General features: G+C 45.1%; 3 protein-coding genes across 10 annotated transcripts; 2 read left to right on the forward strand and 1 right to left on the reverse strand.

Annotated features, from left to right (window-relative positions):
- The first annotated feature begins 1,090 nt into the window (after positions 1-1,090).
- LOC144062687 (uncharacterized) lies at positions 1,091-4,748 on the forward strand. The gene is made up of 5 exons (XM_077584317.1): positions 1,091-1,295; positions 3,210-3,275; positions 3,357-3,435; positions 3,631-3,722; positions 4,250-4,748. The coding sequence occupies exons 1-5, from the start codon at positions 1,251-1,253 to the stop codon at positions 4,286-4,288; spliced, it is 321 nt and encodes a 106-aa protein (XP_077440443.1). The 5' UTR covers positions 1,091-1,250; the 3' UTR covers positions 4,289-4,748.
- Positions 4,749-4,901: 153 nt separating this feature from the next.
- smim24 (small integral membrane protein 24) lies at positions 4,902-16,113 on the forward strand. Of its 7 annotated transcripts, XM_077584314.1 has the most exons (5): positions 5,461-5,837; positions 6,487-6,604; positions 14,390-14,459; positions 15,071-15,197; positions 15,899-16,113. In XM_077584314.1, exons 3-5 carry the CDS (start codon positions 14,423-14,425, stop codon positions 15,993-15,995), a joined length of 261 nt encoding a protein of 86 aa, XP_077440440.1. In that variant the 5' UTR covers positions 5,461-5,837; positions 6,487-6,604; positions 14,390-14,422; the 3' UTR covers positions 15,996-16,113. The 7 variants fall into 7 exon arrangements, 5 of the variants coding, with proteins under 5 accessions (XP_077440437.1, XP_077440440.1, XP_077440438.1 ...); XM_077584311.1 differs by lacking the exons at positions 14,390-14,459; positions 15,071-15,197 and adding an exon at positions 4,902-5,139 and having other exon boundaries at positions 5,725-5,837; XR_013296435.1 differs by lacking the exons at positions 14,390-14,459; positions 15,071-15,197; positions 15,899-16,113 and adding exons at positions 5,156-5,440; positions 9,691-10,361 and having other exon boundaries at positions 5,725-5,837.
- Positions 7,407-13,484, reverse strand: lrrc40 (leucine rich repeat containing 40). Of its 2 annotated transcripts, none has more exons than XM_077584304.1 (15): positions 13,207-13,484; positions 12,575-12,756; positions 12,325-12,398; positions 12,069-12,198; positions 11,316-11,439; positions 11,083-11,222; positions 10,021-10,193; positions 9,864-9,954; positions 9,342-9,387; positions 9,031-9,133; positions 8,743-8,850; positions 8,569-8,676; positions 8,319-8,396; positions 8,070-8,255; positions 7,407-7,598 (listed from the first exon to the last, which is right to left on the reverse strand). In XM_077584304.1, the coding sequence occupies exons 1-15, from the start codon at positions 13,349-13,351 to the stop codon at positions 7,493-7,495; spliced, it is 1,794 nt and encodes a 597-aa protein (XP_077440430.1). In that variant the 5' UTR covers positions 13,352-13,484; the 3' UTR covers positions 7,407-7,492. The 2 variants fall into 2 exon arrangements, with proteins under 2 accessions (XP_077440430.1, XP_077440429.1); XM_077584303.1 differs by having other exon boundaries at positions 12,575-12,801.
- Positions 16,114-18,156: the final 2,043 nt, after the last annotated feature.

Raw genomic sequence — 18,156 nt, forward strand, 5'->3', positions numbered from 1 at the left:
CCACTCACCGCGCGCAAAGCGTCAGCTTTACGTTCGCTTCAGTAGACGGACCAATCACGACCCCGCTTGAGAAAGCTTCAAACGCCACACGGTCGGGTCGCGCGGCCATCTTGGTGAGGGACAAAGAAATGACAGCCGCCATCTTGGTAAGGGACCAAAAGCAACAAGCGGTCAGCTCTCGTCGTTTGTTAGCAAACAGATCCCTGCTAAATTACATCGACGCTCCGTTTACACACTTGGGACCATATTTCATCTCTCTTGTGAGCATATTTGGACAGACGGCAAGTCTCTCCCGTTACTATGGCTTTTCCGACACGCCCCGCCCTCACGTCTGTCCTACTTTGTCTCGCACATGCGCGTACACGCACGCGTGCACACACACGCACGCACGCTTATTGTTAAATAGATCCAAATATAAATAGAAGCTGCACGGTTAAGGGTTAGAGTAGAGATTTAAGAGTCTCGCGCTCACGCTCGTGGTACGCTATTGATGCACTAACAATCCGGTTGGGGGGGGGGGGGTAATGTTGCAGCACGTTACAGGAGTGTAACTAACGAAGTCGTCACTAAAAGTCCGGCAGTTGTCGTAAAGCTTGCAATGAAGGCGCACCGGGATTTCTTGAGCGGCCTGAGACGTGTTCTTCTTTCTTCTCGTGTCGTCTTGCCAGTGAGGTCACGTGACCCAAAAAGTCGTTATTTCGCAAATCAAGTAGCTACACTTCAAAAAACAACAACAAACCCACTTGATTTTGCATGCATGCAAAACACGCCCACGGCGAGTCATAAAAGTCATCGTAGTGTGAACAAACGTTTACAGTCTGTGTGATTATTATGGGATTAACGCAGCCAAGCGCGTGCACGGAGTGTTTTGTTTTTTTTGCTCACACATGTCAACGTTTTTGCACGACGGCTGCGCGCGCCTTTGCATGCGCGCGTGCGTGGGTGGCACACTTTTTGGGCAACAAGGGAGGCGCGTCCATTGTTTGGCGGCGTCCAATCGGCGGCCGACTTTGGCCGGAGCGCGCTCGGCCAATCGGAGCGCGCCCGCCGTTCTCCACGTCCCGCCCACCTGGCCTATAAAAGCGCGCGCGGCGGAGCGAGCGGGAGGGTGCACGCGCAGCTGGGGACTACCGCCGCGGCTCAAGTGGAAATCGGAATCTTCATCCTCATCCTCGCCATCGTCCTGCTGCTAATCTGCGCGACGGCCATTATTGTTTGCTAACTCGAAAAACAAGTAGAACAAGAAGAAGATGGCGGACAGCAAAGTGGAGAGCAGCGGCGAACTGAGCGCCAAGGTGAGACGCGCACGCGCACGCTTGATTAATGAAGAATTGAACATGCTGCAGGACAAGCGCGTGCGCGCACGCACGGACGCGCGTCATTCACAGCTTGCAGCATCTTTTTAGTGTATGTGCAGCATTTTGATCCGTCAAATAATAATCCGACTGATGATGATGATGAAGATGATGAAGTGTGCGTGTGTGTGTGTGTGGCGCGTGTCAGTGGCGCGTTACGTGGGAATTGAGAGCGGATTTGGCGCTCAGAGCCTCTTAAAGTGAACAAGAGGAAGAAGAAGAGGCGCGTCGCTTTCTCTTTCGATTCAAACTGTAAACAAATTACAAATAAATACATAAATAACATACAAATGTCGCTTCCGTTCATTACCAGATCGTGTATGGGGGGGGGGGGGAGTGGGGGGTGCGCTTGTGGTGCTTCCGCCCTCCCCCGCGTCAGAGCGTCGTCTGGCAGGCAGGCAGGCTGGAGGGCAGCCGCCACCGGAGCGAAGGGCCCGGGGGCGAAGGACGCGCCGGCGCCACCGCGGACCTCGACCAAGCCGCACGCGCGTGCGAGTTTGTGTGTGAGTGTGTGTGAGTGCGCGCGCGCTCACAACAGGAAGCAGCATCCTGTCTGGAGGATAAAGATGCGCCGGGGGTGTTATGGGGGTCGCGAGAGATTTCATTGGGGTCTCCTAAATGGATTTTTACCCTTGAGTCCACACGGGGGCGCCGTTCGCTTCCACGCCGGACTGAAAAGAAGCGAAAGAAAGACGTCGAAAACCGGTTTAGGGATCCTAATAAAGGACAAATGTCTAATGGGGAGTTGGTGTGATTGACTGCAGTGTCATGACGTCACAAGTGGCATTTCTACATTCAAGTGAAAAGTGTGAAGAGATCGAGTGGAGTGCATTCAGAGTTGGTGTCAGGTGACAACATCCATTGTGACACTGAGGGCTGCCGGGACTTGGAGTCTGGGCGTGTCTGTGTGTTTGGGCTTTTTTTTCCCCTTTCCTCCTCACCAGTCAGGCTGCTGCTCTGCTTCAGTCTGGTCTGGTGTCATCTTTCAGCAGCAAGAGCCCAGTGGGAGGGACTTGGGAGCATGCGACCAATCAGAGCACAGGGATTGGGAGCCCAACCTGTCCCCTAAAATGGAAACTTCCGCTCTACCTACTAACCCAGGAAGCACATGTTTACCGTCTTCATGATGTACAATGCTGTATACACACACACACACACACACAATATATATATATATATATATATATATATAATTAATTAATAATTGATTAATGTGTCTATTGTTTAATTGATTAAGTGATGAATCAATAACTTAAAAAAACACTATTTTAAAGTAGCAGTGCAGGAAATTCACAAACATAAATTAACAAAAATTCAGTTCCTGGTTTGGTCCATAACTGATGAATTGTATGAATATGCACACATGTACTCAATAAACTGTTATAAGCAACGATGCCATTAACAACATGTTAACAGTCATCTATATTGCACAAGTTGTAATTTAGTGTGCAAATATTATAGTACGTTCAAGTGCATATAAAAGTGTGGGGAGCAACAGTGTTGTCGGTGAACATTGGTGTTGCGTTCAAGTGCATGTCAACTTGTTTTGAATTTGTTCTAGAACATGAGGATGTTGGTAAACAAAAGTGTTGCATTCAATTGCAAGTGAAAGTGTCTGTCAAAACTTGTGTTACATTCAAGTGGCAATGGAGAGCGTAGGAAAATTCTTGTTCAAGTGAAAGGGTTGTTAACATGAGTGTTGCCTTCAAGTCAGCGTGAAGATGTTGGTGAAAACAACTGTTGTGTTCAAGTACACATGAACGTGATGGTGAACATTTGTGATGCGTTCAAGTTTCGTGACAGGAGAAGACATTTGAGGCTTACTCTGAGTGTGTGTGTGTTTTGGGTTTTTAGGAATTGAAGGAGAAGAAAATCTTGGAGGAGAAGAATGGCGACGACACCACCGCCAACGGAAAAACTGTGAGAGTGGCTCCTCTTCATCATCATCTTCATCATCATCCTCGCGCAGGGTGAACCTCAATGTGTGTGCGTGTGTGTCAGGACGAGGAGAACGGGGAGCAGGACAACGAGGCGGAGGAGGAAGACGATGTGGGAGACGAGGAAGAGGAGGATGGAGAGGGTACGGGGCATCACGCGTGCACGCACCAACACGAACGCACAAACAATCACACACAAAAACAAAGATACACATTCAAACTCATCAACACACACACACAAAAACTCACAAACATGTTGACAAACACAAAAACACACAATAAACCAACACCCAAGAAAGCAACACTAATGCTAAGCTAACGTGTGTGTGCGTGTCCAGGTGAGGATGAGGACGACGAAGACGACGACCTGGTCGCACCCACAGGGAAGAGAACAGCTGATGATGACGATGATGACGATGAAGATGACGAGGTGAGCAAGTTAGCAACGAGGTGCTAAAAGGCGGAAGCGCCATGAATCGGTTCAAAGTTAGCAAGTAGCTACTCATAGTTAGTAAGCTAGCTTGGTCCGACGTTAATTAGCGCTAGCTAGCTCCTACCAAATATGGGGTGGACATTGATTAGAAGATAACGAGCTCGCTACTTGTTAATTCATGTTGCAAATTGATCAAGTTAGTCAGCTAGAAAGTAAATGAGTGGCTTCGCTACAAAGTTTCACACAGCTGAAGACGCTAAGCGCTAGTGAGCCAACTTCCTCTTTATTTTTATTTTTTTTAATGCTTTATTTAACAAATTGAAATCACAACATGGCAAACATCAAACAAACAAACATCATCACAGTACACAACAATCTCACAATTCCTCTTTGTTACTCAGTCGCTAAAGCCACTAGCATGCTAACATCACCAAAAGAAACAGAATCTGATTGGGTGGCGTTTGGGCCGAGGGGGCGTGTTCTCGCGTAGCTCAACCCCTTGTCGTGTTTGTTGTCATTAACAGGACGAAGTGGAGCGGAAGAAGCAAAAGACGGACAAGTAGGCGACCACCAGCGTCACGTCCAAACCTCAGTCCTCCCTTCCAAACGTCCGAAAGAGAATTTGTTTGTATTTTTATTTACATTTTATATTTTTGTATATATTGTACGGAGGTCGGCCATCTTGACGAGTATCAAGTGGTGCTCTGAAGACATTTTAACACCCGGAAAATTTCAGCGTACACGAGCATCCTGGCGCAGGCCCGTCTCATACATACGCACACACGTACACACTCGCATATTACGCGCACACACATTAGCGCAGAAACACACACACACACACACACACACGCCCATGCAGGGCGAAGGATGCGTTTAGGTACACCGGGACGTCGCGGCACTTTGCCGCTTATGTTTTTCGTGCTAGTTTGTCGTAGACGAGCAGGATGTAGCGTGATGTCCTAGTCAGAATGTTTTCATGTCCGTGTTACGTTGTTGGAAAATAAAGTCATTGGGTTTTGTCCATCTGGACGCGTCTTTACTCAAAGTTTTGTGGCAAAGTACTTTCAAGAAAAACATTTTTAAATGAGACATTATGCATTTTCATTGAAGACTTCTTCATGTTGATTTTGTCAACATTTATATTTCTTAGAATGCAGACTTCAGTCACGCCTTGAGATATGAGTTGAACTCCTTCCGTGACTACACGTGTATCTCAAATCTTTCCAAATTGTAAAGAATGGAAATGCCCCTAAATTCCAGCCCCCCAAGAAAACTTTTTTTTTTCTCTTTTTAATAAGGCAAAATAACGTGCTGCTCTTTCTGGTGTGCCTGCTTTGGCCACCGGGTGGCAGCACGATCCAGCCATGCAGACACAAATGAAGAAGAACAGTAAGTCGTCTTCTACTGGGACTCAGTAAGATGATGTCATATTAATCCTTTTCCATAGGCGATAAAGAGTATATATCTGAGTATTATTACATTATCCATCAACATGTTTCTAAAACCACAACTATCAATGCTGCTGTTAGCATGTCAATTACATTTTGCATTGTTGTTAGCATGATGCTAAGCAAACTTTCCTCAGGCAAAGCAATGTGCTTGTCTAAAACCCACCACGTGTCATTTTCTTTGTTTAACTTGAGCCCGGAGTGGCACGAAACAGCTTGAAGCCTCTTTTTTTGATGAATTGTTCAACGTTTGTCAATGGCCTGATTGTGAGTTCACTGCCACCGTACGGCGCTCGCATCGCAACTTTTTGAATCGAAAGTCAAAGCAAAAAATAAAATAAAATAATTAAAACAGCTTTTATTTCCAAATCTTGTAAGTCGGGGCACTCGTAACTTAAGGCCCCACTGAGCCTGTTTCTGGTGAAATGAGTTGCTTTTAGGGGCGCAGCTGTTCCATGCAGTGTGTCAGCAGCCCCCATTTATTGCCAGACCAATTTGTGACTAACTTTTGTTACCATGACAACCTGGAGAGTTTGCCTTCTTGCTTGCAGTGGACGTCGATGGACAAGTGGAAAGCAGGCGTGTGCCCGAAACCACGCGTGTTTTCATGGCACACGGACAAACAAGAATGCGCCTCCTGGCCACCACCTCGTCCAGCAATCAAGTAAGTGTCATTCAAAAGTAGCTAATGCTCTTATAATAAGCTCACTTTGAGCTGAAGTCACAACCCGCGTTATGGTTAGCGGCTAGCAAGCTAGCACTGATCGTAACGTTCGCTAAGGTACTGTCTGACGTCTTTTCCGTTTTTCTTCTTCCGCCATGTGTGTGAATGTGTAAAGCACTTTGGGAACCATATGGTGTCGATAAAAGGGCCATGTAAAAAGCAGCCCATTTACAATTTCGGACATTTCCTCCAAGAATATGATATCTGGTTAGGTCCTTCAATTAAACCACATCAGGGGTGTCCTCCTCTTTTCTTCCAAGGGCCACATACAAACATTTTTTTAAAATAAAATGGAAGGAGGCAAGGGTCACTTTGACACTTTTATTAAATCTAGACACACAATCCATCAGCATAGGCAAATACATATTTATGTACTGCATATTAAAAAAAAAAAAAAAACATGCAAGTGTATCCTGCCGGCTGGGATCGGTCCACATTTGGAAGCAAACCAGGATCTTGCCGATTCTGTTAGCTTACTTTGGCGTCGGATCTTAACCCATAACGTGATTGGTTAAAAAGCAGGAAGAGAGAGAGATTATTAATTTATTATTTTACACAAACATCTATTCAAACGGGATCTCTCTGATAGGAAGCGAACCCGAGAGCAAGCAACGGTACCACCTCGCCAGTCGCCTTCTCCAGAGCCCGGAAGTGACAAGTGACGACCAACTTCTTTTCTTCTTCTGTCCTGCCACCCAGTGGAGAAGGTAAGTACTGCAGTAAAATGCAGCCAAGCGCATTTGAGTCTTTGGACCAGAAAAAACATCTGCTTGGCTGGCGTTTGGACACCCCAGTTTTAAAAATGTCAAGCTTTTCTTTTTCTTTTTTTGCCACTGCCCACTAAAAGAATGAGGAACTGAAATCATTCAAACAAATCTCAAGCCTGCTCAACATGGATGTTGAAATATTACATTTGGTGGTGGAAAAGTAAGTGAAAGTATAAGAGAGAGATACGGACAGACTTCCTCCCTCGGTTTCTCAATATGGCAGTACAGTAATCAGTTGTTTTTCGCGGAGGAAAAAGTATAAAAAGCTGTATTTTTTGCATTTCCTGACTTTGTGTTCCTCACTGTTCAGATATGAGTTGCGTATAGCGGAACAACATCAACACACCGATGCTGTTAGTCCATTTGCAAGTTAGTATTCAGGTAGCAGAGGCGATGCGCTTGAGAGTGGCATGCTGCCGACATCAATCGTTTGACAAAAACGCCTCATTAGTTGTAAATACATTTTCTGGATGGATGAGTGAAATGTGATCTTTTGGATTTGCGCGAAAGATGCTCACCCTGAGCTAAATTCCCAAGCGACGGTGTGAGCTTTTGTGGTGTCCGTGCCCCAGATGAGCAGATATTTTTATAAATGGGCCATGCAAAAAAGAAAAGAAAAAGAAAAGAAGAATGTCCTGTTCACTGATTGGCAGCTTGTCATGGGAGGGGCGGGGCTAAGAGGGGAAGAATATCAACCAATCCGAGCCCCTCATTCAGAAGCTTAGAAAGTGGAATCAAACAGTCAGTGTAGGAAACAAATCTTTAATGAATGAATGAAGGATTGTCACAACTCGGGGTCAACGAGGGCGGCCTGTTGGGGTTCGGCTCTCATGTGGGAATGCGGCTGCGCAGGTACTCCAACACGGCGTCTGTTCCCTTGGCCACGATGGCGGCTCGCGGGGTCCGGAAAGGATTTCCTTCCAGACTCAAACACCTGAACGACACAAACATCATTTGCATTTGGCAGGAAAAACAAAACAAGCAATTTCGGCAACATGTGGCGCCGCTGATGCATTGTTTGTGATGTCACTTCCTGTTTCTAGACAGCATCAAACTTTTCATGTATTATCCTTATTCCGAAATGGAGGAAAACAAACTAAATATTTTTCCGCCCTCCTATTTTTGATGTCAACGTCTTTCAACATGTCTTTGATGTAGTACCAAATTTTGCCACAACCTTCCCTCCCGGCAGCACTGAGCTAGCTCTACATTCCGCCTAATTGATTGCAAGAAGCACAGGCAGATAAGAACCCCAACTCCAGTAAAAGTCGGTGTTCCCACAAAGCTTTTGCCTTGACTAAAAGCTCAACTAAGAAGAAGCATTTGGGGAAATAAATGAAAAACCGAAGCACCGTCAAATGCAATTCAACCGGCGTCCATTAGGAAAAGTGCGGCGCACGTCTACCTGAGCGTCGCGCACAAGCCCAGTTGCGGCGGCACGTTGAGCAGGTCGTTGTTGGACAGATCCAGCGTGGACAGACGGACCAGCCCCAGCAAACGGGTGGCGTCCACGTCTCCCAGCTGGTTGTTTCCCAGCAGGATGCTTTCCAGGGACGGCATGTCGTACAAAACCGCCGGGAAGGTCTTGAACCTGCGGCACAACTTTTTACGCACGCGTTCCAAACGATCCCGTGTGAGCGTTGGGGAGGCTTACTTGTTGTAGTTGAGGATGACCGAGTGAAGTTTGCTCAAATTCTTCAGGTCGGCCGGTAAATCTCTCAGCTGGTTGTTCCTGACGGGCACAAACAAACGACGCCGCTTAGAAAGCCACCAAACTGGCGGCAAAATGGCGGACTTCCATGAGTCCATGACTTTTTGGTGAGTCTGCCTGTCAAATTTCATGTTTCAATGAGCCCCAAATGTGTGGCTGAAGGGCCAAAATGGCGGCCTGAGGTAGCGCGTACCTGAGGTCAAGGTGCAGCAGGTTGGCCAGCGAGCAGACGAGCGAGCAGCAGCTCAGCCTGTTGAAGGCCATGTTGAGCGACGTCAGCGACGTCCGCGTCTCCGGCAGCCTGCGCGCACACAAACGCGCCAGCCCGTCACCCGTCAGACCCGACGCGGCTGGTGTACTCGCTCACCTGGGCGGCACGTCAGTCAGCAGGTTCTTGCTGAAGTCGGCCGCCGTGACGGCGTGCTCGGCGGCGGCCTGGAACAGCTCGTCCGGGATGCGCTCCGCCTTCTTGTCACTGAGCGGGAACACCACAACGTTTTGGCTACAAAACCTGACCGAGTACTTTACTTTTGAACCCTACTTCCTGTCTTTTTGGCTACGGGTCCCAGAGACGTTTTTTTTTGTGGGTCCACTCACGACAAACGTGTCTATCAAATGTCATGTTGCTCAGCTCGGCCGGGCGTCACTCACTCACCTGTACGCCAGCGACTTGAGCGTTTTGATGCTGTGCACGTTGACGGCGGCCTGGCTGGGCAGCGTCATGGCGGTCGGCATGTCGCCGGCATTATCGGGCTCCTCTGGAAGAGCGCAAACGCTGACGGTTATGGGCGGCTTACGTAAACGAAGCGGATTTGGCAAAGCCGCCTCCTTCCTTTCCTTCTTTCCTTTCTTACTTTTCCATCACGCATCTCTTTGAAAATGTGATTTGGCTGCAAGCCACAAACGTGTCCACTGTGGCAGCGCGCCACCTAAAAGTCAAGTCCAACAGGAAAGGTGCGACTGTACCTTTAATTCGTCCTTGGATGTACTTGAGAAGCTCATTGGTTCCTTTCTGTGGCCAAAAGAGAATCACGTGTCATCCATTCAATTAGTGCTTAGCATTTGTTAGCTTGAAGTCACACACTCTTCCATTTTCATGTCCGTGTTTGGGCTCAAGCTGGATTTGGATGAAAAATAGCCCTTTCATAACCATCCAGTGTATATATATATATATATATATATATATATATATATTTTTTTTTTTTGAAAGGTTTTCATTAAATGGACAATTAATCCTAAATTAATGTTTGAGAGAACAACATTATTTTCTTTGGCTGTATTTTGGCTCACTTTAGGAAATGTCATCGAATTTCAGGGGGAAAGCATTTGGACATTTAGGAGCCTCCAGTGGTGCCTTAAGACAACCTCGTTGAATTGATTCCGCGCCCACGACTTGTCGGCTAATTCTATCGGTCAAGCGGGTTAGCTGAAGGCACCGATTGCAAATTGGACCCCAAGAATGTTGAAGACAAGGACGAGAAGACAAACTGTCAGCAGGTCCCTCCTGATCCCACGCAGAGGATTTCCCTCCAGCAGCAGAAGCTTCAGCTCAGGCAGCAGGCCGAGCGGCGCCGGAAGTCTGAGACGCCGACAGGAAGCCAACGTTGGTCTTTTTCCAAAAGAGGATGACGGAGGCGGGACTTACACGCCGATGTCGTTGTTGGTGAGGTCGAGTCGCGTGAGCGCGCCGAGCGCCGCCACCTGCTCGGGCAGCGTGACGATCTTGTTGTCTCGCAGCTCCAGGACGGCGAGGGCGCCCAAGCGGGACACGTGCTCGCCGGACACGCTCGCAATCTGGTTGTTGCCCAAGTACAGCTCCTGCGCAAACGTCAACATCTTCTTGTCAATTCCTCGTTTGCTGACTTTCAAATTTTTTTTTATCCAACTAAAAAAAAAATAATAATCTTAAGAAAATCTGAAAACTCAAATGTGTGCGAATGCTTTTTTTTGCATTAGCATAATAAAGGGTTCATCCTGTTTCCGAAACATTTTATTATTTTTAAATGATATGACATCTCATTGTATTTGTTATATTAATTGAAATAATATTTTTGTTTTATTTAAGAAAATTATAAAAATCTAATTATGCAACATTTGTATAAAAAGTCAACATTTACAGTTTGTTTTTAGACACATTGATCATTTGACATTTTCTTTATACATACAAATAGGAAAGGACTATTTTTGTTTTGAAAATGTTTCAAATACGATTTTTACATGTAATGTTTATATTAATTTTTGGTCTTATTTTAAAAATATTTCTCAAATAATCATTTTATTTGTATTTGCGGGCTTGCCTGGTCTGCTGGATTTACATACGAATAAATGCATCACGTTTACACATTTGTTTTATTAGATTTCATTTTAAATATCTGTATAAACTATTCAGTTGCATAACTTTTTTGTGAAAAGTATTTCAAGATGGTAGTGAATCACAAATTGAACGAACGTTTCAGAGTTACATGACACGCCAAGTTATTGATTAGACATTTTTGGTTGACATAATCATCATTCTTAAGTTATATTCTTATGAATATGATGTTAATCTGTATTACCAAAGCAAAGCAAGTGAGTGGCTAATGCTAAAGAAGTTTCCAGTTTTGTGCAAGGAACCTCCTTCTGTCAAAGTGCTGCCCCCTATTGCCATGGAGTGCAATTGTGCCTTTATGGCTGCCGATGGCGATGTGCGTGCGTGCAATCATTTAACCTTGAGCGCAGGCGCGTGAAGCGGCGGCAGTTGCCGCAGTTTGTTGTGTCGCAGGTAGAGCTGCTCCAGGGCCGCCATCTGCGACAGGCCGGCAGGAACGTCGCTCAGAAGGTTGTTGCTGCAGTCCAGCAGCTTCACATCTGCGAGAAAAAGAAAAAGGACATTTGATTTTTGGGGGGGGAAAGTTGCGCTTTTATTGGAAGTCCAGATGGCTTGCGCCACCCGGGTCTTACTGGTGAGCAGCGGCAGGCTGTCGGGCAGACGGGCGAGCTTGTTGCGACACAGGTGGAGCTTCTGCAGGCGGCTGAGACGGCCCAGGCCGGACGGGAGCTCCGTCAGATGGTTGTCGGAAACGTCCTGCCGCACATCGCAAGGCGGAGGCGCCGCATGTGCTCAAGCAGCATTTGCCATCTCGTCCACTCCCCAAAAATATACATCATCATACGTTTGCTCCCAAAAACGTGTAAATACGTTCTATCAGCAGGTGGCAGTGGAGCAAAAGAGCTCAACCAGGGCCATGTTAAAAAAAAGCTAATTTACTTACAATTCTAAATAGATTTGTGAATATTGATGAAACTTGGCTATATTCTAATGCTAATTGCTGCAAAACGGAAACAGATAAAAAATATACTTTTTTCGTGATGAAACAAGAGACTCTAATCTTTCTTTTGGTAGGTTCCATGTTTTTATAGCAATAGAACAAAATATTCTGTGGGTCTTGCAAAATCAGTAAAAAATCAGTAAAACAGCCGAGAGTGAAGGGGGTTGCTTCAGTCAAAATAGCTGGGAGTGAATAACCTTCATTTTTTAAATGCTGATGCTATTTCAAAATGTCTATGACCGTGATGAGCAACTGGTGGCCACTTGATAAAAAAAAAAAAAAAAAAAGATGAAATGGAATGGAATGGAGTTCTCCTCGTGGCCCCTAGGGTGCGCAAACTTGCGAGCACAACATGTACAAAAGCTAAATGTCGCTTAATGGCTACCAGCTCAGTGAGCGCCTCCAGTTGTCCCAACTCCTCGGGCAGCGCATCCAGCAGGTTCTGCTGCAGCGTCAGGCTCTGAAGGTTCTTCAGAGAGTAGACCTCCGGCGGCAGCCCCTTCAAACGGTTGTGACTACCGCAACAAACAGCACAACATCCAGCACGTGACTAGTAGTCAAGCCGGATATCAAGTGTGAACGGCGGAAGCCCATTTGCACGTAACGAGGTCCAGCGCGGCCGGGCCAGGCGGTCGTCTTACCTGAGTCGCAGATGCTGAAGCTCCTGCAGTTCCCCCAAAGCGCCCGGCAGCGTCTCTAGCTGGTTGTCGTGCAGCTAAACGATAAAAAGGTGGAGCAACAATTGAAACGAGGTGTACTTTTTCTCTAGGAAGGTTCGGCAATTATATTGTAAGAAAATCTAATATTGTGCGGGTCTTGAAAGAAAGTCAAATGCTTTAAAAAAAAAACAACCTAAAAACAAACGCGCTTGTGAGTGTGAGGCTGGCATACGTCGAGCGTGGTGAGCGCAGGCAGCAGTCGGATGTCGTCGGACAAGCGCGTGAGCCGGTTGGACGCCAACAGCAGCTTGGTGAGGTCCGTCTGCTCCCACCAGCGCTCGGACGCGCCGAACGACACGTTGCGATGGGCCTCCTCGGGCGTGTCCACGTTCAGCCGGTATACGTTCGTTGGGACTGGGCGGGGGGAAATAAACATGGGCACGTGTAACGGGGAAAGCGCTGCTGACAGAAGAGAACATTTTGGCCATCCAGCATAATACAAATATCATTTCAGTAAGGTATACATCTGAAATCATGAAAATGCATGTAAAGTCATGTTAAATATCGTGCTAGCCTTGAAGGTCAAGTACCGGGAATACACATGTATGGTGTATGATGACCCCTGTATCGTGATCATTGTTTCATGAGATTAAGACCCAATTCTCTTTTCATTCTTTAGGTTGGCTGTGATTCCATTTTGATTGTCTATTGAATTAAATACTTTGATGTCCATTCAGTGAGAAGTAGAAATGACATGAGCTTTTAGCTGTAATTCACCCACACAACTAACTGTACAACATAAAGAGCCGACAGTTGAAAGCAGCACTGAACACATGACTTGAGTTTGAAAAGTGTCAAAAGCACCTTCGCTGAGGCTGCGATTGGTCAGGTTGAGCGTTCCGCTCTGCCGGGCCGCCTTGAGGAGTCCGGATGGGACGCTGGGCTCACTTTCAGGCGTCCTGAAGCCCCGCAGCGAGTCCACCTGCTGCGCGCCTTTTGAACGAGACATTTTCCACTCGTTTGGCCGCCACGGACGGTGTCGTGAAGTCTTGAAGGTTTCTGGGGCGTTTGTTTACTTCCACGCCCGGACGCCGCTCACTTCCGCCCACCAACAGCGACGTAATCACGTCACGTTCGGTTGGCAACGCGTCACTTCCGTTGAAGTTCCGTCACAATAAAAACGCTTGGTTTGACTTGAGCGCAGGAGCTCCTTAAACAGTGATTCTAGCCACCAAGGTGGTACGTTTTTATTTAATTTTATAGATTATGTAATATGATGACAAATTAACGCTAGTCGGGTTCCTTCACAATAAAAGCATTGACAGATGAGTAGCTTTCAGAGACAGGACGAAATCACAGAATTCCTCACGAACCAAAGATGCAACAAAGTGTTGTACAGAAATTCGATTCGATAAGAAGAAACAAAACAATTTGAAACAAAATAACAGCGTTTTAACTGTAAAATCAATCAAATCATCAAAAAACAACAACAATGATTTAGGTTTTTCAGGTTTTACAGTGTCAGGCGTTGCTTTCTGAAATCACCTAAGCAACAGGTGTTGCCTTTAGGGGAGGTCCGAAATGATAGCTTTCTTTTCTCGCATAACTTATCAACTTGTGACATTACATCTTGCCTCACAAAGGATCAGTAGCCTACTTCATGTCCAATGAAGTTAGGCGCTGCCCTTAAGGACAGCCTGAAATCATAACCTTAATCATTCCTTATAATTGTTTAAGTTCATAATACTCATTTAATGAGTATTAGTGAGGAGCTGTACGTTGGTAATGAGTAACATAGCATAGCAGGTAGCGTTATGATTCACACCCTGATAGGCAACCATAAAATATTGGTGACCTTTGCTCATTGCAGCAAAAAAAAAAAAAAAAAGACTTGAGAATTGCAGCGCGTCGTCTATGTTTGTGTGAGAACGAGCTACAGTACTCGGATACTTTCAGGATGTTTTGGGCTTTTGTCATCTTGTGGGCACTGCAGAATGCAGCCCAGGCCTCAACTTTCAAAGGTAAAAGTTTGTTCTTTTTCTTTCAGGGTTGGGCCAATTTTTGTGCGGCACATTCACAGATGAGGTCAAATGTTAAGGAAAAGTTCAAATGCGCATGTAAGATGGTTTATTTTAATAATAAATAATTGTTTATAATTAACTGAGAAACTCGTTTCAGATTATGAACATGCAAGTACATTTCAGTTCATTTATTTTTTATTTATAATAAATCATTTGACAAAGTATAATGAGATAAAGGAATACAAATTAATAGTTCAATGTAAAACAATAATTCAGTCACATTTTTATTTGTAATTAATAAATAATCAATGATTTCATGTTTTTTATGGACATCTAAAATTGTTAATTTTGACAAAAATAAGTTTTAATTTAAATGAAATGAATATTAAGATATATTTCCATTACAAAATTCTTTCTCATTCTTGTAATGTATTTTTTAAAATTGTTTCAATTGTTTAAATATATTTCAAATGAGTTATTTTACTATTTTTATTGAACTAATTATTTCATGTTACAAATAAAAAAAAACTAATATGTTTGAAAAATAAAGTATCTCAATGAATGCAATAAATATTCCGTGAGTCTGAATACAAATGCTTGTTGGGCCTTATAGCATATTTTTCCCGGTCCTGGTGTGGCTTGTAAAAAATAAAATGAAAAAATGAATAAGAATTGAATGTTGTCTTTTTTTCTTTCTTGTGCACCAGGGGCGCGCATGTCCGCCTCTCAGCCGGTGACACTTCAGCCGTGGCTGACCGGCCTGACGGCCGTGGTGGTCTTCCTCTTTGTGGTCTTTGTCTTCCTCATCCTCAGCAGACTGTTCGGGAAGGACAGGTCGCTCGCTTAAACGCGCACACACGCTGAAACAAAAGTCTGTCAAATTGTGTTTAGTGAGCGCTTCTCCTTTGCCGAACTAAAAGTTAGGGTGGTGCCATAACAAGATGCATGGTTATTGTACAGGCTGCCCACAGTAAAAGAAACAGATTGCTTTGTAAACAATATTTGAGGAACGCACCTCTTCGAGCTTTGAGTTCCGTCGCATGAACAAAAGTGTTTATCTTCTATTCAACGATGGCTTGAGTATAAAACAACACGCACAGGAATGAATTGTTACTGCTCAGTAAAAAACGGCTAATGTGGCGGCAATTTTGTGCTTTGCCATCCAATTGACATCATACTGTATGTGTGTGTTACACTGCCTCCTAGTGGCCAGGGTGCGTGCGCACACCAGAAGGAGTCCCACAATGTCCATTGAAAGGACAAAATGTTGCCCCAAAAATGCTGACATCATCGAAGGCTCGTGTGAATTACAAATCTGAGTTCCATTCAATTCCACAAGCCTTCAGCAGGCAGATTATATTCACATGGCAACACATGGCAGCTGTAATGTGATTGGACAAAAGTCTGTCAGCAGGGCAGCCAATCGAAAACAGCCAACTTTCATGGCACAATCGTTGGAATTGCGTGTATGTTGTTATGTTGCGTCATACGCGGTGGCAATGACTAACATGCGTCTTGTGGTTTTATTGTAACAGGGATCAGGAGGAAGAGGAGGAGTCCAAGGACATGTTTGCATACAAGAACGAGGTCGTGGAGCTGCGTGAAGACAAAGTCAGCCAAACCAGCTTGTAGGTCAAAAGAAGATTTCAAATCTTTCATTTCATCTCCAGTGGCATTTTTAGAGTCAAGAGTTTGTCTTTCAAAACAAATATATAAAAGAGATTGGCATATCGTCACTGTTGGCTGGAAACCGTGTGTGTCCAAATGATCATTTCTCTAAAAGTGTCATAAAGCTTGTGTACACACAAGGAAATGACAACAGTTAAACTCCGAACCAACAGGGGGCCCTCAACACAAATAGACAAAGAGCAGACAGGATGCTAGTCAAAGTCAGTTCAAACCCAGAACCTGAGAAGTCCGAGGCTTAATTGCTAACCACTATTCCACTGTGTTGCCTTTCATTCCAATGGCCTCCATTTTGACACCCTGTTAGTTTGCTTATCCACGAAAGGCTCAAAGCACACGACTTAGTTGGTGTGTGTGTGTGTTAGCTGTAAGAACTTGATGAAGGTCCTAATCTTCTCAGTGACGCCCCCTTGGTGGAGTCCAGAAAGTTTTTTTTGTTTTTTTTGTGGTGATGATGCAAGGACGCGTCCCATCCGAGGTGAGCCGCTCGCTGGACTCGTCGCTTGCTAAATGAAGCAAGAAGCTCGCACACTTGACGTCCCTCAGGAGGACTTTCTTCCTCTGGTGACGTTGACAAGATGAAGACGAGGAGTTCGTCTTTCGTTCCGTAGCTCCAAGCGTTTGTCTTCCGTCTTTGACACCTTGACGGCGTGGCGGTCGCCATGGCGATGGCATCCAGCTCAGTGAGGTGGCAACTGCGCTACGATGTCGGCGCCAACACCTGGTGGATGGTCAGATTGATTCTTTCTTTTCATTTCATTAGCTCGTGTGCAGAAGTTAATTATGTGCTCGATTCGATTCATTTGACTGAAAACAACAACAAAAATGCAAACCATCGGATCTAAGATTATTAGAGGTGGGCTTGACCGATACATACATGAAGTGGAACTGAGAAAATAATGTATCAGTATATTTTCAAATTTGATATAAATGCTGGAGGGGCTTAAATGAGGCTACACAGATTTCTGATGGGGCCTTAGTTAGCCCCGCCCCCCGCCTTGCTAGCCCCAGCAGCGCCATCCTTGACGTAGTAAACACAACATGAAAATCAAACACAGAGAAGAAAACAAATTGGAAGTCGGTGATGATGTTGTCGATGTGTTTCAGTTGCTCAAGTCCACGTGAAGTGAAATGTCTTTTGTCTTGGAAATTTGAGACAAAAAGTGTTGCTAACATGTCTGACAAACTTGAATGATTAACAGAAACTAAACAGAAAATCGGCAACTTTATAAAATGCTTTGTCGACTGAATGTGCTGAAACCACGTCCAGATGTTCAACTGTCAATCGAATACGACCTGGAAATATTATTGCTACTTGTTTAGCATCTTTATGGGGCGATATGCTCTCCGAAATGTTGTACTGCATTTGGTCTGTTTGGACATTTTCAACTTGTGTTGTTTAGTGAGCGTGGAATGTAAACGACGCTTCACGCGCTTAGTTTTGATGAGCGGAGGAGGAAGCAAATGCTAACAGATGCAGCCAACAATAAATCTGTCACAAAGCGCATAAGCTAAGCGCTGTAGCTTTGGCTGGAGAAAGTCTTAGCATGGTGGCTAACATCTAGCACAGGGACAGTCCAAAATGCTAAACGTAAGATTTAAACTGCAAACAATTGTCATCACAATATATGTGAACAGCTCCACTTATTCCCACTTCAGAAAATATCTGAACTCACTTTTTTTTTTGATACTCGCTAATGCTAATCCGTGCTAACATTGCAGCTGTGCTTAGCTTTTGTCTTTGACATGGTCATGCTTGAAAGCACTAGTACATCACTTTGTATAGCGCTATGGCTGTTTTTAAAGTGTTCTATAAATAAAGTTGAGTTGAGTTGAAAGTGGCTGTGGAACTTGGCCAAGGCTAGCTGCCAAGTCATTGGCTGGAGAACTGGAGCACTTATTGGTCATTTTTCTCACTGTTACATCACAGTGGGCTGAAGAGGGTCCGATCATCTGACTCCTTTGGGTGCTCAAATACAGACAAAAATTAAAAAGTCACTTTCCCACAAAATATGATGTCCCCGTCAAATGTGGGAAACGCGTGAACGTGCTGCTGGAGCGCCGGCGGAGCGGGAAGAGGCCGAGCGTCTCACTAAGCTGCTGCGGC

The sequence above is a fragment of the Vanacampus margaritifer genome, chromosome 13 (assembly GCF_051991255.1).
Source record: "Vanacampus margaritifer isolate UIUO_Vmar chromosome 13, RoL_Vmar_1.0, whole genome shotgun sequence".
Classification (NCBI taxonomy): Eukaryota; Metazoa; Chordata; class Actinopteri; order Syngnathiformes; family Syngnathidae; genus Vanacampus; species Vanacampus margaritifer.

Bases quoted from the DNA above. Each gene is read 5' to 3' on its own strand.
- lrrc40 (XM_077584303.1), bottom strand. From the start codon at position 13,351: ATGTCTCGTTCAAAAGGCGCGCAGCAGGTGGACTCGCTGCGGGGCTTC. The intron at 10,194-11,082 runs GTTAAATGATTG...ACGTTTGCGCAG, and splicing joins TTCACGCGCCTGCGCTCAAG to GAGCTGTACTTGGGCAACAA. The intron at 8,677-8,742 runs GTGAGCGAGTAC...GTGTGCGCGCAG, and splicing joins CTGACTGACGTGCCGCCCAG to GCTGCCGGAGACGCGGACGT.
- LOC144062687 (XM_077584317.1), top strand. From the start codon at position 1,251: ATGGCGGACAGCAAAGTGGAGAGCAGCGGCGAACTGAGCGCCAAG. The intron at 3,436-3,630 runs GTACGGGGCATC...GTGCGTGTCCAG, and splicing joins GGAAGAGGAGGATGGAGAGG to GTGAGGATGAGGACGACGAA. The intron at 3,723-4,249 runs GTGAGCAAGTTA...TGTCATTAACAG, and splicing joins ATGACGATGAAGATGACGAG to GACGAAGTGGAGCGGAAGAA.
- smim24 (XM_077584311.1), top strand. From the start codon at position 5,090: ATGCAGACACAAATGAAGAAGAACAGTAAGTCGTCTTCTACTGGGACT. The intron at 5,140-5,724 runs GTAAGATGATGT...TCTTGCTTGCAG, and splicing joins TCGTCTTCTACTGGGACTCA to TGGACGTCGATGGACAAGTG. The intron at 6,605-15,898 runs GTAAGTACTGCA...TTATTGTAACAG, and splicing joins CCTGCCACCCAGTGGAGAAG to GGATCAGGAGGAAGAGGAGG.